Source organism: Pleuronectes platessa, chromosome 21 (assembly GCF_947347685.1).
Source record: "Pleuronectes platessa chromosome 21, fPlePla1.1, whole genome shotgun sequence".
NCBI classification, from domain to species: Eukaryota; Metazoa; Chordata; class Actinopteri; order Pleuronectiformes; family Pleuronectidae; genus Pleuronectes; species Pleuronectes platessa.
Window position 1 is genome coordinate 16,747,740 of NC_070646.1, and position 25,465 is coordinate 16,773,204.

Consider the following 25,465-nt stretch of genomic DNA (forward strand, 5'->3'; position numbering starts at 1 on the left):
TCTGGTTGTGTAAAGAAACACCAGTCTTCAGAGATACCGCTCGTTCGAGCTGTAAACCAAATAAAGCATCACTGCACTGTGACCAAACACATGATTGTTTGAAAAAATCCCATTTCTTGTCAAATCTATAAGAATTTGTCATTTTATGGGTTGTGCATTGTGGTGCATTTCAAACTGTCTTGGACATGGCAGGACCAATGTACATGTAGAGTCAACCAGTCTGGGATGTTTGGGATGTCTCCACGTTTCTATTTCTTAAAAGCAGCAAGAAACACACAACACAGTCATCTCTCAAGCCACGATTCTGAATGTTTAGAAAAATATGGATGGTTTATTTGACCCTACTTTGACAAGAGCTATAATCCATTTCCATGATTTTCAACTCCTCTGATGTCAATGGAACACAGTCTACATCCAAATATGAACAGTGGTATATCTGTTTTCAAGAACACATTCGTTCACTTTTTCGTTCTACAAACAGTTTCGCAAAGACACACACAGTAGAGTATTAATTTATCCTGTCAAATACTTGGTTAAGTGGATTTCTATTCTGATCGCACGAAACAGTGATGATTTATAGTTGTTTTTTAAAGAATCTATTGAAAACAGACAGTCTAATACAAGGTCCATCCAGCACAGACTTGTCCATTATACTGCTTCTAAAATAGCTTATTTACAATCTTCTACTGGAAGCAAAAGAAAACCCCGCCATTGCTTTAAAAACAAAACAAGCTAGCTGTCACTATTCAAACTCAGATAAACAAAATGAAAAACAAAACAGAACTTTTTTTTATTGATTGTGCTTTGTAACCCACAAAACCACTTCATCTCTAGAAATGGAATATCTGCCAGAGGCACCGAACAGAAGTGCTGATAACATCCATTTCAATTTCTCTCATTGAGATTCTCTAGAGCTATGAGTAGGACAGGGCGTACAAATGGTTCTTTTTTTTAAATTCATTTATTTATATATTTATAAAGTTATTACAGGCTCATCCTTGCTCATCACCTGTGGTGGCGTTGTGTTGCACAACAGAAATCCTGGCGGATTCAGTCTTTGTCTTTAACCATGCAAAGCCCTTTAAGATTTGCCAGAAAAGGTCACAAAATAGATTTGTTGGACTAAGGGGGTGTTGTGGGCTGAAACAGACATGATGAGTGTTTTCTCACTAAAACATGGACAGGATGAGGTTCTAACCTGTGGGTGAATAGAGTATTCAAGACAGTGGAATTAATAATAGGCAAGTTAGCTTGATAATACCACTCCTGACTATTCACAACCCTGTCTGGCTTCAGATCTCGCTGGGCCTGTGACTGCAGTGTACAGTGAAGATATTTTTTCCGGTCTCTCACAATAAGCTAGTTGATGTTCTTGGTCCTGGAATCTCTGACTTTGCAGGAACCTCAGTCAAAGAAAGTGAAATCGCCCTAATCCTACTCTAAAAGAACGCCAGTATATCCATGTACCCCAATCAGCCCCACCCCCTGGCACATAACAGTGCTTCTTCCTGTCCAGTTCAGCCAGTCCCTGGCTGCTGTTACACAGTCACCTCAGTCTTGCTGCCTGTGCGATAGTGCTGTGGCTGTTGTTGCTGCTGGTGATGCTGTGGGATGTAGTGGAGTTGTTCCACAGTGTGGGTCCGTCTGGAGGCAAACGCCTGCCTCTTAGTTGATGTCTGGTTCATAGCTAAAGTGTTGGAGTGCCCGGTGCTTCCTGCTCCCTGTGCCCCGCTACTGCCGCCACCACCATTGTTAGAGGCAATGGGATGGGAGTGCATTTTGGTCATCTTGTAACGATCCATTAGAGGAGTGGTGGGTATGAACACGTCTGTGTGTGATATGGCACGCGACATTGACATGTCGCTGCCGTGAAACCCACCGGAGACGCTGCTGACCATGCCGCGCTTCAGAGACATCATCAGCTTGTCCGGCGAGAGCAGAGGATCCTGGGAAAGGAGGCGATCTTGTGAGTACAGGCGATCTTGTGAATAGAGGCGGTCTTGAGAGTAGTGGCGGTCTTTTGAGTAGAGGTGATCCTGCGACAGGAGTCGGTCCTTAGAGTACATGCGGTCCTTGGTGTACAAGCGATCTTGGGAGGTGTGGCGGTCCTGTGGAAGCAGCCGCTCCTGGGATCGAAGGCGCTCAGCGGACAGGAGCTGTTCGTCAGAGAGGATCCTGCCTCCGTATGGGGACATACCATTAGAGGATATGCTGTATTCCTGTTCTGGGGCCCTCTGTGGAGACAGGACACGGTCCTGGGACATGGCCCTCTGGACGCGACGGGGACGCTGCCTTTGCTGAGACTGCTGCTGTGAAGACTGCGACTGGGAGGGGGCCTGGGAGATGGAGGACTGCGGGGGCTGGCTCTGGAGCTGCTGGTCCCGGTGCTGTTGGGCAAAAGATGAATGAGGGGAGTTTATTAACAGGCCGAGGGGTAAGAGGCTCGGCCACCCACCGCTGCAGAATAAAGCTTTCAGCTTCTAACTCATTTAAATCTGGAGGCTCAGAGATAGCACTAATGGTTTGCCTTATAGACGCATACAAACAGAAGAACACAACTTTGTTCAGACGCCTGCACACTTGACTGAGCACCTGTGTACCCACCTGGTCTTGAGTTATTTTGAGAACATGCAACGGAAGAGTGCTTCTTGCTGCGAGGTCGGGCAGGTGTCGCTTTCGAGTGTAGTATTCTTCGACGTCTTTATCTGCTGCAGAGGAGATGAGGATAAAAGAGCAGAGACGAGAGGTGAGGAGGAGCGAGGGCAAGAGAAAACATAGGCAGGTGTTACAATGCAAGGGGAGAAATCGGATTAAGTAGTTGGAACGATTGCAGATAATGCAAAGAACAGTGTTGGTAGACCCATCTGTGTTTCACCTTTTCAAGCTCATGGAGGGGTACAGAAAACAAAGAGGGACAGAGGATCACAGTCGGACCATATTACATGCTAGGCACATAGCATCAACACATCCAGGCCTCATCTGGGATTGAACAGGCAGCACTGGCTGTGGGGGCAAACTTCTTTAAAGGTCATGTGAAAGTCTACTGAAAACACTGCACAGATATGGAGGGAAGCACGCAAGCATGTCATACAGTACATACATGCCAGAGAGCGAATTATATCATTGCACAATTACGTCACATTGAGAATGGCGAGAGTATTAAATGTCCTTGAACGGATTATTTATCTTTATTTATGTGTAACTCCAACATGCACTCACAGCACATCAAAAAGACACGAGTACATTTCCAGAGATATTAGCGTGTAGGAGTGAATGTAGCATCGACTTCATGCCACACGACACAGACCCATGCATAAAGATTTGTGTTTGTGTACATAATCACAAACAGTGACGCACATTTACAAACACTCTCTGACATCTCGTCAAAGAAACACAATGCAGCATAAAACATCCAAATATGGAAAACATTTAGTTACAAGTTAACAAGATGCTTCTTCCTCAACAACTTCATGGGTGTCTAACCATCATACTAAGTCAGAGGTAAACACCAGTGTCTTTTATAAGGGGAACTATCCACCTTATTAAGAATTCGGAGGTGACTCTGAGTCTTTTTCAATAATGGCTACAGCAGTGTTCTCGCCACCCGTCAAGTTTGCACGCAGCCAATATCCTCTTCAGCGCGGGGCTGCGGCTGCTTTCTGCAAATCGATTAATTATAAGAGAGAATAAAAACAAGATGTTCCTTTCTCAAGCATAATAGTCTAAAAGATCTAGGCAGGCCATTGCAAACTCATCAACCATATTACCATAGAGTGAATGAACAACTCGTGAAGTATACTGTCCTGCACTGCGACGGGCTAAACGCTTTTCTTCAGTTTGATACCAATTTGCATTAATAAGCAGCAGCATTCTTCTCTTTTTATTATCCCGACAATGAAAATGCTGCTCTATCTTCCTCCCAGCACAATCCAACATGATCTATCAGTGTGCAGACACTAGTTGAGCAACAAAAAGGAAACTGCAGAGCCTTTTGGCTATTTGCTGCAACAAATAATATGCTTTGGAAGCAGAAAGAAAGTTGGGAGACTGAAGGACACCGCTTGAGGATATTTTTTCATTTGAACACTGTGTCTCTTCTGTACACTGCTATCTGTGACAACCAAATTCATTCGGGCTTTGTTTAACTGCCTATTAAAGATTACTATGCTAATTTCCACAAGCAGGCTTCAAATAAGTGGATGGTTTTTTGGGGGGGGCTTTTTGTTTCTTCCCACACAGAACAACTGAGGACCAGTAAAAGGACACTGCCTCCTGCCACCCTGTTTTGCCATTTAGTTTGAAATGGTGCCTGGAAGCTACGATTGGGAGCCAGTGTGGAGTGAGCCCTGACGGGGTGAGTTGTAGATCGTCATCCCTTACTTTGACTGCAAGCCAGCAGTGAAGTGGGGCAGTCATGATGAAATTACACAAGCCTTAAGGAATGTTTGCGTTCCACTTAGAGAATATCATGAGATGAGACCTCATTACGCAGCAGAAATCCAGCGTAGCACCGCTAAATCAATACCGAGCCGGGCCAGGCACAAGAAACCGCTTAATGTACTTATACGCTCCAAGAGAAATAGGGGCTGCAGCCTTAAAGTGGAGGCAAGGGAAGCATGGAATATCAATGACTCATAGTTTTTTTGAGGTGACTAGGCTGAAATCGTGAAAGATCAGAGTAAATGGTTGTTTTCTGATTCAAGGTCCCCTCCATCTACTGAGATGTTTACTCAAAGGGGAGCCCCACAAATCTCCAGGGAAAGTTGTAGGCATACTTTTTGCGACTATTGTTGATGTCCTTAGGGCTGCAGGCAAATCAGATTCACAGCTGTAACACTCGGGGGGGGGGGGGGGGGGGGCACTGAGCCCCACGTCAGGGGTCGGGAAAGCACACTCAATGCAGTACTTTTTTTTACCATGCAGGGCATCCGGGCACGGGGGCCTACTCTTGCATTAGTGCAGTGAACTTGGACCTACTGAGTTTCTTCAGGGACGAGAACCGGCTGAGGTCGGCTTTGACGGCCGCCTCGTAGGAGGGCGGCAGATGTGAGAGGCTCTGGAAGGAGCGTGAGAAAGACAGGTCGTAGGGCTCCGTCTGTGAGGTCAGGATGCCGCTCATCCGATTGTTCTCTGGAGACACATACATACATATAGACACAGAAAAAGGGGAAGAGGAAAAAAAAATGGGCAGGCTGGCTTCTCCTATGCCAACAACCTCCCCTCACCCCCACCCTCCCCTGTAAGGACGAGACCCTCATCGAAGACCACCTGCTGAGGTAGAAACGGACCGGCAGGCTGGAGTGCTAGGCCCCGCTCCCACCTGCTATCAACATCTGCCCTGAGAGGTCCTTCTCCTCTGACCTCTTGTGATCCGATCACGTACGTCATTTGTGATCAGAAAGACCGAATGATGATGTTTTAACTCAGTGTGAGTATAGAGATGTGTCTGATGCACTCAGACATGCACTAAGAGCTGACCTCTTGTGACCGGATCACTCAGGACAGACGTTAAAACCAGATCGGATCGGGGTCTGAGTTATACAAACATTTCCTGGAGGCGAGGCAGATCTGTCACTGGACTAAAGTGAGAATTCGTTGATGGATTCATAAAGACAGGGTTTATTGTGCGAGTCGATTCTGCCGAGCAGTGAGAAATCTAAATAATTTACTGTTGTTGCCGGGGCTGTAGCCGCTGAGGACACAGAGAACATGCACTCTCTAATGTCTCTGGGAATTTGAGGTCTGCATAGCCCTCAGTACAAAATGTACATAGAATTCATGAGACATGATCAGTTAGATCTTTTCACTCACCCCTCTCTTGGTCTTAATGAAACATAATAAAAACATAGAGTTCCATTACACAGAGTATTAGGGCCTTTTAAATGGAAACAATATCAGAGATGTTTCTAACATTACGAGGAAAAAAATGTAATCTATGTACTTAATAATACACCCCTGGACCGACCCTGCTGGGAAATAGAATTCCATTCATTTCACAGGAAGATTAAATTTACAGAAAATGCTAAGCTAAACATTAATTATAAGAAATGATTTAAGCCTATTTACCAGTCAATACTGTTTTGCTACAGCCCTGGTTGTTGGCTTTGTACAGCGTCTCAGATTAGAATCACAAACACTCGCTATAATTTGCCTTCTCACACATTTGTTTCTTTGCCAGAGCTGCAACTCAACTTCTGGGTTGAGCGTATCTGCCTTTGAGAAATGGTTTTATGTCTCACACTCCAACCTGCCGGTGGCACTGACGGGAGATTGCTGTCGGTCACATCAGGCACATTGGTGCGTGTTTGGTGTGGGACGGACATGACAGGTGACGTGGTGGTTTGACGAGAGGAAACAGCGGTCCACGGGAGAAAAAGGACGAGACACAAAACGAGCGAGACAACACACCAAACAACAGACGTGTGCTGGAGAGTGACCCTGACAGTGCTGTGATGTGATCTGGGACGTGGCGGCAAGCAAAGTGTGGACTGGCTGTCGTTGAGGCGACATGATGTGAAGCCAGGAAGACACATGAGGTGGTGACTGGACCAAAGCCCACTTTTAGTCTCGCTCTACTCTTTCTCTTTATCTGTCCTTCTCACACGCACGTACACAAACATCCGCAGTCGGTACCATTCACCACCGTCTTCCTCGCTCCGTCAATCTTATCTGTCCAACCATGCTGCCACCCACTTCCCCTCGCTCCTTAATTCTTGCTCGTCCATTCAGTATTCCTCTCTCTTTCGTTTTCTTTGTTGCTCCTAGGCTCTATCTTGCTTTCTCCCCATGTGCTGAGTCTGTCACGCAGTGCAGAGCAGCGGGCATGGGTGCGGCTCCAGACCAGACGGACTGATAAAAATAGGGCTTTAGTAACTGCTGGAGGATGGGGAGTGGGAAGGGAACGACGGGAAGAGAAACAGATAAGAGAATCTGAAAGGACGGAAAGAATAGTGAAATACAGGAAGGAGAGGATAAAGAGGGGTGAGAAGAGAAAGGAGCCTGGAGAGAATGGGACGGAGAGGTGTCGGCGGGGGGTCCTGGGAGCGGCAGGGAGGGCGTTCAGAGCCTGTGAACGATCTGTAAGTGGACTGTCTGCCACACTGCATCAATAAGGGGAGAATCGACCCACACTGCGACATGCTGTTAGCTATCTCAATAGCAAACACATTTGACCGCTTCATCACAACGGACAGTACAACCACACAGACCTGGCTCAAATAGTCTTTGCATGTCTTGGTGTTAAAGAGTTTTAAAAGCGTCAAACTGCTGATGTTCTCCAATTGTTTAAAGCTGTGTCAATTTCCTGCATTTGGTCCGAAAGTCTGAACTTAATAAAAAAGAAAATGTATACACTGCAAACAAAGCAGACCATGATTCATTTGGACTGAGACCAGTGGGTTAGGGTTAGGGTTAGGGTATTTAGGTCTGTTTGAGTGACATTCGTTGACCTGCAGTCCCCAGCTGTTTAAGGAGGTTACTGAGCTTTTTTCTAACTTGTTACTCCATTTCTGAAGGTTTGTGTCTATGGTGGAAATCAGTGGTTGGGCCTCAATGCCTCAAACACAATACAATTTTAAGAATTGAGAGATGGATTTTAGTCCTTTTGTTGTTGACAATAACAAAAATTGTGAATAGCACTTTTTATTCCAACTATCAGCATGTGCCCCTATACATTAATAAACACTTAGATTGACTTTCTAAGATTGTGGGACTACTTTCTTTTGTGTGTAAAATGTTCAAACAAATCGAACATTCAGCAAGAATTCTGAGCAAAAGCTACTTAAATCAGGTCTGAAAACACAGCAACTCAAGTCGAAGGAAGGAATACATCAACGCAGGAGTTAGTTTGTGGTGCAAGTGAACACAAACATGTGCTCATGGATGAGGCAATACACAAAATCAAACATATGTATGTATGACTTACCACGTCTCAATGATCGGTGAGCTACCAAACCCAAAGTGAAAAACACAATATTTAAGAAACATGTCGATGGTGAGAAAAACAAGACCTACACAGACCCACTCCATATTTAGCAATCATTTGTACAGGAAATCCCACTCAACAAATAATTCAAATCAAATCAGCTTTTACTTCCAGTTGCATATGATGTACACTTGTTTGTGTGATTGTGCATTTTCTACAAGCTGTATTCTTTCTGGTTGTTTCAAGTGGCTTACAGAAATGTGAAGCCTTTCAGGGGGGCAATGATCAAAGTGTCTTTGTTAGATGTGTTGTTGATATGGATTTTTCATGTTTTCCATAGATCTAGAAGGCTTTTGTGTTTGTGCGTGTTTGTGTGTGAGCGTGTGTGTGTGTGTGCGAAAGGAGCCACATGGTCCAATAAATGTCCATAGAGAAGGAACCATTCTGGCTAAAGATTTCAAGCATTGCCCCATGAATGCCTGAGAGCTCACACAATTTTTTTTTTTTTCCATTTGTGGTTCATACAAACAGAATATAAATCAAATGGTGAGATCAGAGTGATTCAAGAAATACTGTGTAACACAGTGAATATTTCAGCTGGTGCCCTCCTTTCTTTCCTTTCATCTCGGCCTCTCCTTTCTCCAGCATCCACCTCGAATAACTAATCAATTCCAACTACTCCTCACATCTGCCAGTGTGTGAACCCAGGTCGGCCTCTGCCCCCTCGACAGAACTGCTCTTACCAAAGAGCTGAATGACGTCAGAGAAAAAAACAACAACTGTGACTTCTTGGGATAACAGCAGAACGCCGCAGGTTTCAAATGCCCTGTCAACCGTGACCTGAACATAACATTAGATTGACCCTCAGTCTTTTGCATTCTCTTCATAAGAAAAATGACAGTGGGATATTACATCCTATAATTAGATCTTTCACAACGAAAAAAGCCACATTTTTGAGAATGGCATTGGCAGTGTGGCGAATTGAAAAGAGGAGCATGTCGAGGGGGTTTCACACTTAAATGTCAAACTCTGCAAGTGTTTTGGCTCCCTATCAGTTTTAATCCCCGTCCATATTAAGTGACCACTCTCGTACACTGGCCGTGCACGTACTGGGAATTGTCACAGATCGCTCGAATAATAGCTTGTCTCCTACGCGTGTGAACAGTTGCGTCATTGTAAAATGCAGAATTTAACAGCACAACGGGGTCAGTACCGCTTGTGATTGATTATTCATGTTGAATTCTACACTGGTAGTCGAGGCTAATGCATCATCTTCCTAAAAGGGGTCATGTAAAAGAAGCCTGACCAATCAGCTAAGGCCATGTCGTGGCTGAAAGGCCCAATCACAAAGCGCTTTTGAGTGTCGACGTTAGCGTCCAGCAGTGTTTCCCAGTTTCAGCGTCTCTGAAACTCTGGATTTGATTGGACACCAGACGTATCCATTGCAGAGAGTTTTCAACTATCAATGTGTTGATGTCGTGTTGATGCCTGAACTGAGCTGTGGATATATCTGAATGTTCCCCTCTCCCACTGCCTTGTCTTACCATTCTTAGGTGTACGTGTAGGGCTACCTAGAGCCACATGGTTATAGTTGTGCTGATGGGTACCTGCAATGACAAAAGCAATCAAACATATGTTCAGTGTCTATGAGAAATGCTCTGAACCGACTCAGATACAGACTGTTACAGTGTGAGGCTGACAATTAAAGGGATAATTCACTCAAACGCTGTTGAGGTCTTTTGGTGGCATTTTTTGATAGATGCTTTTCATATAATTGACTGTAGAAAAGTTTAAATCGACTTACAACGCCTAAACACATTTACTGGATGCCACATCACCATTCTTCAATTGCTGGTAAACTTGTTTGGTGGGTGAAATATCCCTTTAATTTCCTCAAATGAAGGGAATGGACATTAATATAGATTAGAGAGATGATGAAGTGAATCTACAGCAAATGGAGTCCGTTGTAATTTCTATGATACCCTGCAAAACAGGTTTATATCAAACAGATTCCAGTATGCCACAGTCTAAACATTATGGATAAAAAACAAGTTAAAAGAAACAGGGATAATGCACAATATTTGTCACAACCTCTCCTGGAGCACAGAGACGATCATTATCTGTGGAACATGAAATTATGCATTACATATTACACGTAGTTTGTCCAAAACTAGAAAACCCTAAGCGCAGAGAGTAAAAGAGTAAATGAAGGAAACATCTTCACCATTCTCACGGTATATATATATATGTGGTGTTTAGTGAGAAAATGCTGCAAATGAATCGAACACAAACAAACTGAGAAACTTCTCCCTCTGTTTTTACTTCAAATAGGCAGTATACAGAATTATGCTGCAAAGACAGGGCCTACGAGAAACATCATACCGAACCAAAATGGCACTCAGCTCAGTATATACACCTCCACGAGGCCCAACAGTCTCCTTATGAAATCCAAATTTCAATTTGATTCCAATTAAACACCTTATCTCACAACGTAGCAGAAGGGGGAAAAAGATTCATGGATCTGCAGAAAAATGTCATGAGTGCTCCCTTGGGTCAGGCCCCACCTCCCCCCCCCCCCCCCCCCCCCATGCATGATGTATATGTTGGCAAAGCAGCAAAGTGCTTTTTATCTGCTCCTGCTTTACCCATTTAAAAGTTTTAAAGTGCAGTCTTATGAGTTATGACGCCACAGCAAAATTCCTATAACACACAAACACACATCCACACACACACTAGTCATCTGTCTTTGGTCCTTGCCGTCCTTTCCTTTGCACGAGGCCGCTCTAATCAGCAGAAACAGTCCCGTGTTGCCATCTGGGAGAGCAGAGCCATTTTCATTTTTTCAACTCCGAGAATAAACAACAGTTGCACCCAATCATCTGTCCACCCTGGAGTGCCGGAGTGTCTGACAGTGATGCGGTGGCACGGTGCTCGACTGGGCACCGCGCGCTGCAGGTTGTTTAGTTGAAAGATGGGACCTTTGCTGAGCCCATTGTACTGAGAATGTTGATGAATGACAGCTATTCTCAGCAGTGTGCAGGAGCGTGTGTGTGTGTGTGTGTGTGTGTGCGAGCGTGAGGACTTGTATGTTTGTTTATGATGAGGAGGCAGCGATAGATGGAGACCCCGTTGCAGAGCGTGGCTGTCGCGACACGTTCATTCGCTGTCTGCTGCTGTGCCTGTTTAAAAATGCATTAGAGCCAACTGCTGAAACATCCATTTACATCTGTCACAGAAGTGAGGGAGGAGAGGGCGGCCCGATGCGCTCACATCGTGCTTTTCAATATTTGCTCGAGCTATGGAGATAAATGGGACGTGTTCCTTCACCGAGTTCCTCTCTTTTCATATCAGTGCTTAACAGCGACTCACAGAGGAGTTGAATCGAGGAGGGAAAACCACCGACACCTGAGACCGAATTTCCAGAATATATTTTATTACCAGTAGTGGGATATGAATTCATGTACCGAGTGTTTCTCGGTGGAGAAGCATGAGCAGTTTAAATGAAGTTAACAGATCACTCAGGTTCAGGAGCAGGGCCACACCTCTAATCACCTGTCGACTGTAACCGGTCAATCCACCGCGCTCTCAGAATCTTCTGCCCACCCTTTCCCTTCCCGAGAAACAGAAGAAGATGATAAAGGAAAAGAAAGAAACAAAGGAAAGAAGTCCAACCCTCATCACTTTATCCTCTTTCCCTCATCTCTACTCTCATCCGTTCATCCTCCTTCCCTTATACCCTCATTCCTTCCTTCTCCTCTCCTCATCCCTGCCCTTCATCAATTCATCCTCTTCTCCTCAAACCTACCTTCATCCCTTAATCTTCTTCCCCCCATCCTTCCCCTCATCCCAACCCATTCATCTCTTCATCCTCCTTCTCTCATCCCTACCCCCATCCATTCATTATTGTTTCTTAACCCCAACCCACATCCTCATCCATTGAGCTCGATGCATATCTCTTGAATGTCTCGTTGTAGGTGCTGTCTGGAGACACATCTTCAGCTCAACCCCTTTTCTCAATTTCTATTAATTTATCCTCAACATACAATATATCAATTTGCATTCAACCCTTTAAATAACTATTGTTGATCCTTGCTGGTGAACCCATCGTCAGGAAGAAAAAGCATTACACATTGTTGTTAACACAACGTAACACAAAAGAGGTGTCAAAGGAATAACACATAATAATGCTTTCAGCAAAAGATACTCCTGTGTGCTGTAAACTTATTTGTATTTCCCTTTTCAGATAAAACTAAATTGTCTTCAAGGTAATTCTGTAAATTGTTATTCATTGGGAAGGTCACTTCTTATTTAACCAGCCATGCCTGTATTTCCCAAATAGCACTGCTACCCCAGATTAATAGTCCATGAAAATGTAAAAACTCTCGGTCCACTTTTTGAAAGCGCTGCTCATTTTCGTAACACAATTAAAACCTGTTGCTCCTGTAAAATGAAAAGGGCAGCGTTCCGACTGAAAAGTGGCTTTAAAGTACTTTCTGTAGCAACCTGCAGGTTTGACTATAATTTCTGCTACAGTCCATGAATACTTAATGCTGAACATCGCAGTTCACTCAGCAGTCCTAATGCATCCACTTGGTCCACTCTTACGTCTCGTAAGTTGAAAGACATGAGCACGAAATACCAACAACTTTCCACATCCATCAGCACTTCAGCTGCACAGCGGAGCGACAAAAAAAAGCAACTTCGAAAATATTAAGCTCTTGAAATAACATTCGCCAAACGAAATATTTATGTTTAAGTTCATTCATTTCCTAACCCCTTCCCCTACAAAAAACCATACACTGCACACCACTGAATTACTACACAACACAATATGAGGTCAATCAGTAGGTGATTATATTTACCCGCAACGTCATTTTCCGCAAATGGAAGCCTGACAGTCCTATTAGAGGAAGGTCAGATCAATGCCAAAGTATCAATATGTGTGCGGTTTTAAGTATTTACGACTGACTGCCCCCTGGATCAATACTTAAAAACCATTCTGATCACATACTGGTCAAAAGTAGTTTGTTTCTCCGCTGCTGTCGGGTGCACGAGTAGATGTATGATAACGTTGTAAATTATAAACCATCTGACACAAGCATGTCTTATGTGTGAACATGAATGCGATTATTCATGGAGAATGTTTCAGACATCACTATAAGCCTCTCCCCTGCAACAGAAAATAATCTGTATAGAGATGTACTACTGCTACTCATTCCTGCCCAGAGCTGCTAAAACACGTGAATTGAGTTGCCTACACAACACAAAAACAATTAGGTTGTTTTTCGAAAAGTAAACGTTTTGCAGATTTGTCCCATTTTGCTGATCAAAACATAATGTCATTCAGCATTCATTTTCATTTTTTTCATTTTTTTTATTTTCTACCATCATGGTGCAATTAAAAAAGCATTTTCAGTCCAAATATCCATGTCATCAGTCCAGCGACCAAAAAATCACAATATTTAGATTTTAAAATGTGACATGCTGCTGGAAAGCAAATGATAAAGTCCATGAAGCTTAAATTCTGAAAGATAAACCGAGGTTATTCGAAGCAGATTTCAGCATTGAACACAAATGTTGCCCTTGAAAGTACAGTTAAAAAACACTGGCACGGACCAAGACCAATCCATTTTCTAAGAATTTTCCTCACAGTGTGGTCTGGTAATTTCCAGCTCAGCCTGTTGGGTCCGGGGAGACGGGGGCCGAGCTGAACGGTCCACTGTGAAGACTTTTAGCTCATTAAGAGCCTGGACAGCCATCTTTAGTGATCCCTCCGTAATCTGGGGACCAATTAAACACGTTCAAGGAAGAGCCCCAGCACAACCGGCAGCCCCAGCCCTCTCCCATACGCAAGTGCTGCTTATCGGCTCGGAACACCCTGCTGCACCGTCGCCCTCCTCTTTGAGCTGGCAGTGCAAAATAACCTCCGCTCGCCATGTTCCCCTAGAAAACTATTTGTCAATGATGAAGGGAGCTTACAGTGGTGGATGAGGACCCCCCCCCCCCCCCCCACACACACACACACACTTGCCACCCCCAACCCAGGACACTGCTGTCCTGTAGTTATTGACTTCATCTCATATTAGAATAGATGCAAAGCCAGTGCTGCAGTCTAATCGTATAGATTGTTGATTACTTGTGATTGACATGCTCTCCAGATTGCCGGGTTAAACAGGGTCCCCATCGGAATTGCTAAAAGGGTGTTTTTCCGTCGGTAGGTTGATGACGCAGCTGCGTGTTTGGAAGATGGTGTCAGTCTGATTTAGCGGCGGAATCGACTATATATCCATGATCAGTGGGCTGCGGAGGCAGGTAATAGACACGGCCGCCCTCACCTCCGCGAGAAGATTACTCACATTAAATTTTCCCTTTCGCTTAGAACGGACCTCCGGAGAATAACTCCTTGGTTGCGTTTGCATAATAGCATCCAGATGGAAAACAAGTGACTCAGTAATCTGACATTTGGTGTGGCATTTTGTTTCACTCCACACTTCCAAACATCACATCCACATATAGCACACACAGGGGAGGCAGGGGAGTGCACGCTGAGCCGACCACAGACCACCTTGGACCCCACACCAACGTTAAATGAGCATTTGCAGTCACATGCCGTGCGGTATCGTGTGTCGCATCGATTCCTGAGAATTTGCATTCTGTCCAACAACTGTACGGCCACGCCAGGATATCCACTCAGCTGTGTGTGTGTGTGTGTGTGTGTGTGTGTGTGTGTGTGTGTGTGTGTGTGTGTGCGTCTGTTTGGCCACAATCTCCTGTATTTCCTTGGATCATGCTCAGAGAAATGAGTTGGAGGGAGCTCTGCCAAACACTCATCTGTGCGAGTGAATGAGAGGGCAGGAAAAGAGCTTTCAAACAAACAAGGTCATCAGCGTATTCGCCTCAACATCCGCCCGTCCTCCAGAGGTGAGCCTCCATCTGACCCCAGCCCCACGCCAGCTCAGACGCTCTGGGCCACATATGAGCAGCGTGCACGGGCAGGGGGAAAAAATGTGTTCCCCCCAAACCTGAACTACCATCTTGGTTGTTTAACCCTCCTCTCTGACACAGCTCTAAACTCTTGGAAATAATTCCCCACCGGCTGCAGGCATACTGGACCTTTGTCGCCATAGTTACAATAGACATGAAGTTTATTGTTGGTGGCGAACAGGACCTTTGTGATCATTGTAACAATTATTAATAACAGTAATAACACTAATTATCAACCTTACTTCTATAGTGCCTTTCAAAACCAGGTGCTGCGCAAAAGTAAATATAAGTGCAACGAAGGGCAAATTATGTAAAAGCAAGATGATACTCAGCAATACAATAAAACTTAACAGATATAACAAAAACAAAGTCTTAAACATAAAACATAAAACAACCATCTATACAAATGCCAGTCTATAAGCTTATGGAATGGTCAAGGTTTGGTTGGATGTAGGCATGAAATCTATTTGCTTTTGGTTAGGGTTGAGATTGTTATCTGGATTTAAGTAGTTATTTACTTATTATGTTTACAGTAATAATCATGTCGTTCAGTTGAGGAACAGTCATGGATAAAACAAACAGTTGCTGTTGGAATTTAAAGGGTAATAAACAGTGGCCTGACCTGTCTCAGTCTTGCCTTTTGTCAACCCATCCCATCCCCTTTAACTTCCTCCTTTGGGGTCATAATTACAGTGGCTGCTTGAGGTTATACTTAAATAAAAAGTAACGATGGGTCATAGCTGCTTGCACAGATAACAGATGGGTTCCTTTTTATTCCGGACAGGTTCTCCCTCTCCTAACCTGTATCTCAAGGAATTATATAGTCAGTTATGCAGCGTATGAGTTATGTTCAGTGCCAGTGCATCAAGTAGTCTCTGCTTATGTAGCAAGATGAAAACTAAGACTGAAGAGGTTGTGAAAGCGGGAGTGGAAAGTCAAACGTGTGAAAGACACTGGGCTTCATGTTCTGTCACAGAACCATAACTCAAACAGGATCTTTTCCAAAGCTCAACCAGACTTTAATCAAACCTTATTTACCATAACCACAATGTTTTACTAACCAAAGCCATAATATTATTGCCAAGTGCAGATATTTTGGAACAAGAGAATTTTAAGAACACATGTTATACGTAATAAAATTACTTTACTGTATAATGATGAGTTATGACAAAATTTCCACCATGTTCATAAATGCTATTATTTACATTTATTACTATTAGTTACAGAATAGCTTTGCAAACCGTTCAGCCTCTGAAACCTAAATATGTGCCATAGACTTTCCACCCCTATCTTCCTGAGAGTTGGTCAAAGCGTACAAAGGATATTTGAAATGTTTTATCTTTTGTGAGAATTATGAGTGAAATACGCTATTTCTATTTGCTTTTCAATTTTGTTTGATTTCTGGAAATCATCTTGTGATCCCAGGTTCAGTGTTCTGCGACACCCGGGGGGGGGCCTGACCCCTACTTTGGGAAGCACAGAGCTACAGTGATGAAGATCAGTGTTATTAAACACAGCACACGATGCAGACCACCCCCATCAACAAAACACAAAATGAGGCAATATCTTTTGGAAGAGGCTCTTAAACCTCTCACTTTACCTTCCGTTACCAAAGGCCAGAGCATGATTGACACACACTAGTTTGTATGACATATCATCTGACATCATCTCAAGGCAAAATTGGTCAATTTCCCAACCTCAGCCCAATTTTTTAAATCTAAGAGTAGGTTTTGGGAAAAGGGGTTTTATGCTATAAGACGCCTCTAAGCATACCTACACTTATTTTTCCATTCTCTCAAATTTTAGGCAGGATGCTAAAATGGAGCATCCTATTCAGACTTTTAAAAAGCTGAAATCCTGCAGCAGATTATGCCTCATGCACCAAATGTGAAAAAGCCTCTGAAAGCAAGAAACCTTTTCTGAAAGTGCAAACTGTGAGTATATGGTAGAAATCGTGGGGGACACAGACAGCCTACAAAACACGGAGTATAAAGACAGACGGGCACAAGCTAATGGAAACCCTTAAGGCCTGGTATCTCAGTAACAACACAGAGGAGGGGGAGGAGGGCCGCAGACAGTAATACAGTGGATACAGGATAACCGAGTCTGAAAGCAGATAAGAGAAGTGGAAGTCTGAAAGGGGGGGAGATGGAGGGGCACTGGGGGGAGAAAAAAGGAACAAAACAACACCATGGTCCAGTGATCACATGCTATCCTTTCTCCCCTCCACCCGCCGATCTCCACACTGCCCCCCCCCCCCCGATCTATTAGAGACTCGTCCTCAGCTCTGTGTTCCGCTCTCCTCACGACATCCCTCTCTAAAACCAACAGCCCCGCTCTCCCATTAGCTCTGCCAAGTGGAGCTACTAGAGCTGTGAATGGGCCTGAGGTGGAGGTGGCGGTGGGGGGGCCACAGAGTGCACCGTGCATGTGTTTGTTTGCACGTGTGTGTGTGTGACAGCTATGAATGCGGGTGTCTCTGGTTCTGAGGACAACCCGGTGGTACAAACACGTCCCTGCCCTCCTCTCATGGTAAAAGTAAGCGGAAGGAAAAGGAAGCCACCCCGGGTTTGACATTTAAAAACTGACAAAGAGTGTTCACATTTAATCGCTAAATGTTAACTGCCATAATAGCCCCACTTCACTCGGTTAGCAGGGGACAAAGCTTCAGGGCCCTGGACAGAAGTAGCTCCCACCTCCTCATTGATTTCAATGGTAGAGCAGGAGGATTAAATGTGACCCAATTCAGCACTAGTGATAATGCTTAAGTTGTATTTATAGCACTTCTAGCTCTGCTAATTATAACTTCTATATGCTCACGCTGCGACTTAAAACATAACATGGATTCACCCCCGAAAACGACTTAAAGGACCACATTTTATTTAAGGTTTTCTTTACCCTAGAGTGAGCCTTTTATATATAAATGCTTTATAGTTACATCTGGAGCGGGTCCTGTCTACGGAGGCCGCCATGTTTTTTACTGTAGTCCAAACTGGATAAAATAAGAATCTTCTGAGCTGACAACTGAAGGCTTTCATTCATGTTTGGAAGGGGACGGTGAGGTTAGGGGTATTCAGCTGCAACATGCAACTTCACCACTGGATGTCACTAAATTCTACACACTGAACCTTGAATTACTTTCTGACAATAAGATTAACGAATAAGGAAACGCCCTGTCCCGCATTGTTAAAAAAGTAAAAAGATTCATGGATCCCACCTCTTATCCAAATCCACCCCAAACACAGGACACATTTGAAGGAGCCTTCAAATTGGAACAGTCTAATCGTGTGGCTGTGAGGCAAATTCATCCTGCGAAGGATGCGGTGCCCCAAATTGAGACACAGCTCCGGTGTCTAACTGTGGCAATACTAATAAAGCAAAATCTAATTGAAAAATTTGCTTTGGGAACACATTTGACAAGCAATATGTGTTAGCCTAACGGAGGCAAAACAAATGTTTGAATGCTTGGTATAAATGAATAATAAAACCAAAGCTCCATACTTGCAAACATAAATTAGTTTAAGTTTGAATATGCTGTGAAAATAGAAAAGAAACTACTCAGAGTTAACACCAGGCAACATGCAACTGAAAGACAAAAAAGAATCATGTGCATCAACATCAACATTTTGTCTGGTCCCTCAAAAATCACAGCTTAAAGGCATCATGGGGTTTGTACTGGGCTAACTTTGAATTGATACTCGTTGATACTTTTTTGTTTTTATAGAAAAATGATGAAAACCGAATGTGAGATCTGTGTTTATTTCAGCACGATTCTTCTCAGGGTCCTCAGGTCAAATTTATCCCTGGGAGAGGATGGCGTGTATTTCCATCAGCCACTGTGTCACCATCGATACCACAACATTTTTAAAACCTAAATGCAGTTGCTTTGTGCCTTTTCCACTACTGTGATAGATACATCGACATAAATATTTTACCCTCTGTCCACGCGAACTTAGTTTTACAAAAACAACTACAAACGCTCAAACAAGGAGGACGGGCCAATAGGTGGCGATAAAGTCAACAATCCATCAAATATCAGAGAGAGAAAACAACCCTGTGGTCCAAGTGGAGGCAGGGTCCTGTGAGTGCTGCTAATGTGGTGCAGTGATGCTAGATTCAAACGCAACTTTGTTAGTAGACCGGACCACATTTTCATCTACTGCTATTGTGTGAACATTAAGCCAAAGTTGTAACCAAAAGGCAATACTTCTCCGGGTAGGAGCCATTAATCCATTGCAGGGGAGGAGGACACTTAATTAAATGAGCACCAGTCAAATCAAAGTGGTGGTCTTTAGGTCGATACTGAAATATTGGTGCTTCTGATCCCAAACGTTTCTGTTCTAAGATCGATTCTCATATTCCAAGATCAATATCTAATCTCAGTAATTCGAGGTATATTTCAACAGGGACACAGTGGAAAGTAACCACATTATAAACGTGATGTAGTATAAATAATACCTGTTAATCGGGACTACTTCCTTCCGCCTGTGATTTATGAACTACAGCACTAACAATGTGTAAGCTACTGAACAGTGTTGACATTGATGATGGCCGACCGCGGACGCAGTCATGTGTGGATCTCTTTCAGGTCTTCAAACAGCGACAGCGTTCCATGTGATGTGCGTGGGAGAGCTGCGATGTGCTGTGGCAACAGCACCAACCTCAGTAAGCAGCTGAGATTTAATCACAATTCAGAACGTGACGAGGTTATGCAGCGGCGGGCTGAAGAGACGGAGAAGAAAATGTGTTGCTGGGGCGAGATAGACTTCAGTCGCTGAGTCCCTCCGCAGTGGCAGGCGTTCCACATACACAGAGCTGTGATTTGAAATGGTTATAGCCTATTTCTCTTTTTCTGAGCACATCAAACTGCTGCACAAACTATTGGTTAAAACAATACCCGCCTGGGTTTTCTGAAGGATTGGAAATCAGGAAATCAGGAATCAGTGGTATCTCGCATTACTAAATCAAAGTCAGATTTTCCCTTTCTCCAGTGGATTAGAAACTTCACACGCCATCTGCTTCATAGGCTTCACGAGTAATTAGCAAAGTTTGATTCTGCTGCAGCTATACATACACACACTTTTCCACCAAACAGAGCGTAAAGACACTTTTTTAATTTCCTGTGTTTGAAGGCAGAAAATGTGCATTAACGCAGGTGCTTGGCAACGCACCCACGGCACATGATTACCAGTTCATTTAAAGTTTTGTGTTTCTGAGGAAATCCGCAAGTCCAATTTTCACTCTCTGTTATCTGGCTCTTCCAGCACCACTCCACTATATTCACCAGTGAGCAGCTAATATTCTCTCTTTGCCATGCTGCGGCTGACAGGGAAAGGGTCTGTAGAGCTGAGGGAAACTGCGCGGCTGGTGATAATCCTCTGCAGGTGAAGCACTAGGTGCAGGAAACGTGTCAGCAGTTTGTGGTGGGAAACACTATCAACAAGCCCCGAGAGAAAAACCCCACTAGAGCATTATCTGCTGAGGCCTTAAACTGTATCAGATAATTGTTGTACAAGGTTGTGGGATATGTTGGGGAGGGTATTTCTAATAAGGGTACAAACTTTAATATGTCGGTGAAACCAAGCACAGATTCACATTAAATACATTTGTAAGAGAGCAAGGAGAATCTATAGATAAATAGATAGATAGACTGATGGATAAAGGGATCTCGGTATTTCTACCTGCGGCTAGTGCAAGTGAAACAACATTAGGAGAACAACTGGGAAGTCGGGCTGGGCTGGGCTTGGACTTCAAATCAATATCACGATTATATCAAACTTTTACCTTGATAACGTAGTGTTCTTAGTTACTGTTATGACCGCCTTAAACTATAGTGTAGCGCTCGATTGTTGAGCTTTTCAGTTATCCTATATCTTTATTTTAACAATCCATGCTCTTGCTCTTTGTTGGTTTCACAAGAGAAAAAAGGTTTCTGCACCAGGCGTATAGTTCAAAACTATTGGTGTTTGAGGTGTAAAATGCAATAAAGCCATCAGAGTGCCATCTTCCATTCCCTTTAAATTCCAACCACACTCGCACTTTGACAGATTGCAATTAAAGGCGGGATTTGCCAGGCCGTAAGATATCAATGTTCCTAATACGCCCGACCACAGCTCATTTCAAGATCAACACACCTGTAGCTGCTCTGATGGGCACAACTGCGTACTTCTGAAACTAACCGGCACACTATTGTTGCACTTGGCGCCGCATTGCTCCAAGTGTCTGCAAATAAGTGAGAACAAATTAACATGTTTCGGATGAAACTAGCAACGGCACGAAAAAAAAAAGACTCATTACGCATTTATAGATAACCGCCTTTATGAGAATCAGTGGAGCAGCACATTACAAAAGTTCCTGTGTTCTTTCAAGTGCAATAAAATCCCAGTCCAGACACTTTCTCTCCCCACTGTCAGTAAGTATCACTCTTTATCTCATAACTCACAATCACCCCCATGACACCAAAGGCCAAGTAGTTACTTGACATGTCCCTGCTTCTCCAGCTTTACAAATGTCCCATTATAGTCACAGCAGGGCGGAGGAAGGCCAGGAGGTGGAGATGAACCTCATATCCAGTTCATTTTGAATTGTGATAGACGGTGAACCCACCCTGGACTAGTGTGACCCTGTGTGTTAAAAGGCAATAAGAGATCCATTTTATTGAAGGAGTGCTTCATGAGGTTCCTACGGAGCTCGTCTGATCTCACTCGCTCGAAAGCCGAGGTGACTCATGGGGGTTAGGGGTAATAATCTTTCCTGAAAATCAAACAGTGTAACAGCATGGCATTTTCATCTGATGTCACATAATAGGAACATTACTCAACAGCCATTTCTCCAAAAGCCATTTTTCAACAGTTGATTGACATACCGACCGGCTCCATTTGCGGGCTGTTGAAAAGCAGACTTCCTCTGAGAGGAGGCGGAGGGCGAGGGCGAGGAAGAGGTAGAGGAGGAAGAGGAGGGTCCGTATATCGTAAGCAAGGATAAGCACAGATTTATCTGATGTCTTCTTAAAATAAAAGAAGTAACATCATCAAAACTGCCTTTATCCGTGCCTTTATAGACCAGCCCTCCTCTCCACTGAGACGGACAGAGTCGAAGACCACGCACACCATAGGGGTTAGGACATTCAGTTCAGTAAAGTGGACGACACAAAGCAACAGCTTCAGGGAAACAGTTCAAAACATACATTTCAAAGGGGAAAGGAATTAGAACACAGGAGTGGAATGGGACCATCTGGGTTTTAAGGCACAACACAATGAAAAGAAAACGCAATGTGGGCCAGCTGCAACAAACATCAAGAGGGATAGAATATTCTTGTTTAGCGACTATGCCCTAGTTTGGTTATTTGTTTTTTTTTACCATTAATTAGTCCCAAACTCTTCTCATAGAAATGGCATTTTAGCTGAAAACAAAAAGAGTGCAATATAAATGTCCTCTTTACAATGTTTCCTTGTCGGCAAGCCCACACGAACACACCATTGATTAAAACAGAACCAGGGGTGTAACAGTATGTGTACTCTCCACAATTGTCGGGGTACAGGATGTATTGTTCAGTTAACTGCAGAATTTGCGTCTAACTTTTATATTTATTTCACACTGTTGGCGCTGTAAGGGTCTGAAATTGAGGCAAGGCACTGGAGAGCCAGCGCAAATGTTGCAACCAAGTTCTTTACATAGAAACCAGTCCAAAAAGTTATTCTAGGCAACTAGTAATGAGCGTCTTAAAATTGTTTATGTTAGTGTTAACACAAGCGAGAATTTTTTTTTTCCAAATTGAATAATTGTACTGTTACACCCCTAAAACCAGCACACACACACAAACCAGGCTGTACATTTATCCAGCATACAGACAGGAAGGACAATTGTCAAGGGGGAAATACAGGGGTTAGGTTTACAGATAGACAGAGGTCAACAAGAAGGCACTGCACTACACTTAACACGGCAGGTATAAGCTGCCTCTAAACACGACAAATCTTACTTCAGATCAGCACTGTTATAATCATTCACGGGCTCATAATACAGACATGTACAATTGGTTAGAGGCAGCTTTGACCGGTGAACAAAGACAAACCATCCCTACCATGGTGACTCTGGGAGCGGACCGGCCAATGATTTTCTCCTAGAAAACACAACCAAGTATTTATTTGTTAAAATGTGCCCAATACAATAACAATGAAATACAATCTGTACATCTTTGGTGCTGAAAAGGTTTTTATGCTCTTGTGTTTGACAGCAGCTTTAGACAACAAAGCGGTACAACAGCATCACATCTTATGAAAAACATCATTCAACATGTCTCCAGTTCCCTTGTGTTACAGCGGCAGGTATGTGGACACATGTAGGGTAGGAGGATGCTGGAAATGAGACCAATTCCAGTGCTCGTATATCGATTGTGTTATATTTTATCTTCCCATCTACTGGCTGATGCCTACATGACTCAAAGCATCAAGTAACCTCTCTTTGTCTTTGTCCCCTCGTGCACACGCAGTCACAGACACACACACACGCCCTCGCACATAAAATGCCACCAAGTGTGGCAGAAGACAGAGGAGTTGGAATTTGAAGATGAAGAGAGGAGGACAGGAGGAGAGGATAATGAGAAGAGGGGAGGAGGTGTAAAAAGTCCCTGTTGTTCCCCGCACCCTGACACCACAGGGCTCCAGCCATGCAGCACTTTGATCCATCACTATTGATTTAACATCAGCTCCTCATTGCTGCTGCCTCCCACACAGCAACACACAGCTACAGGGACGCATTCCCCCAGTTGTGGGTCGGAGCGATATATGCACTGGTTTTGACCTGAAACACACTGACCAAATAAACCTATACAGTTTGGAGTGCATTAATAACAAGAGGTGGGCGTGTTGCTGTTGCTGTTGCTGTAGAAACACTGGTGAGCATGAATTGCAGATTCTTTTTCTTCCACACAGGCGATCTGATAAAGCCAGGAGGTTCACATGAAATCCCCTGTGACAGAAATATGCACACAGCCAATCTTAGAAATGAAATGCTAAAGTACACATAACATGAGCACCAACAGAGCGAGGGAACACATTATGGATTAACATAGTGTAGTGTATTCTCTCCCGCTGTTGTGCATACTAATAATCAAAACAAGACTTCAAAGGATTAATAAAAGCACTAAAATAGGGTTGACGATAAGAGAATAGACGATACACAACTTATATATATACAAATATAAATAAGTGCAAAACTCAACTACTTTAATTTAACACTAAATAACACTGTCAGTGCTTGATAGAGTAAAGTATTCCGGCTCCAACAATCGTACACAGAGCGTGTGTAGCCAGGTGCTTCATTGAGTTTGTCGAGTTCCTCTCTTTAACCGTGATTATTTTCAGACATTTGGAGAACGTCCCGGTGTCGGAATCATTTCACGTGAAATAAAGCCACACTTTAGACCATTTTAGGCAATTTGTCGACTTAAGTTTGAGGTAGCTTCTATGTAACGTGCTTCCAAAGCCAAGTAGAGAGTGTGTCCCCACCAGGGCTATGTGTAATGGTAACATGACACGTGTGGTTATGCTTTGTTCCCTGTAAGCAACTATATCCGTTCAAAGCTAAAGGCACCGAAATCTGGGTTGTGATTTGATCGGTGTCTGTACCAAACCCTGGTAGCAGCTGAAAAGTTGAATTCATAAGAAAGAGAATGCACTCTCACTGTATTCAGCTCAATAAGGGTTTTGTTTACAGTTTTCTGGTATCGTTGCTTATGTAAGCTAAAGTCAGATGGATACTATTGTGATATTATTGTGATTTCTTTTCAGACATGACCTGTGGGTAAAAAACTGAGAATTGGCTACGGACTTTAAAGTTTGTCTTTCACACATGCACAACACAGCGAAGTCCTCTTTGTTATTCAGGCGTTTAGTTGTTCTTTTCATTAGTGCATCTGTCGGTTGTTAGAAGCGTCATCAACCCCCCCACTGTGTCGCAGTGAATCCAGTGGGAGATCTCCTGCTGTGTTCACACATCGACTTCTCCTGGATTTCTACGGGCTTTATACTAGGAGGCCATGTGGAACGCAGAAACTGCGAACGTCTCACTCGGACAATCGCGTTGACACATGCACTTCCTCTGGAGAAAATACGGAGGAGCTGCAGAGTTAAGTACATGTCTGAGATCAGATTTAATGAGTCAGTTTGCTGACCTATCAGCGCTTCTGTGACACATGCATCCACAATGAGCCTTTAATTGCCACGTGTGGCCTCAGGGGCCGCTCTTCAGCAAAATATATATAGACACACTATAAAGTAGTTACATAGAGCATATAGCCTAAGTTCCATTCTATTTAAATTGATTTGCTTCCAGCAAGTTTTGTGTGTATTTTTAATCATTATTAATTGTTATTTTTCAAACATTGTGTTGTGTATTTCATGCGCGGCTTTAGTTTCTCATTTTACCTCTTTGTATATCTCTAATGCTCAGCCAGAAAAAAAAGAAAATAACACACACCAGCTTAGAACTGCCTGTAGGTGACATAAATAATGCATATTCATATTAGTGAGGAGCATAATGAGCCTGATTAAAGCAAAC

At 43.5% G+C, this 25,465-nt stretch overlaps 1 protein-coding gene across 2 annotated transcripts in view; it reads right to left on the bottom strand.

Moving 5' to 3' along the window:
- Nucleotides 1–345: 345 nt before the first annotated feature.
- Nucleotides 346–25,465, bottom strand: part of LOC128426859 (protein shisa-6) — a 71,231-nt gene continuing 46,111 nt past the window's right edge. The window contains exons 4-9 of one of the 2 annotated variants that reach the window (XM_053413909.1): nt 22,989–23,027; nt 9,469–9,531; nt 7,925–7,945; nt 4,978–5,130; nt 2,605–2,708; nt 346–2,387 (exon numbers count right to left, since the gene is read on the bottom strand). In XM_053413909.1, coding sequence (XP_053269884.1) covers nt 1,539–2,387; nt 2,605–2,708; nt 4,978–5,130; nt 7,925–7,945; nt 9,469–9,531; nt 22,989–23,027 — 1,229 coding nt within the window. In that variant the 3' untranslated portion in view covers nt 346–1,538. Of the gene's footprint in view, nt 2,388–2,604; nt 2,709–4,977; nt 5,131–7,924; nt 7,946–9,468; nt 9,532–22,988; nt 23,028–25,465 lie in introns of those variants that run through there. The other variant, XR_008333291.1, reaches the window with a different exon arrangement.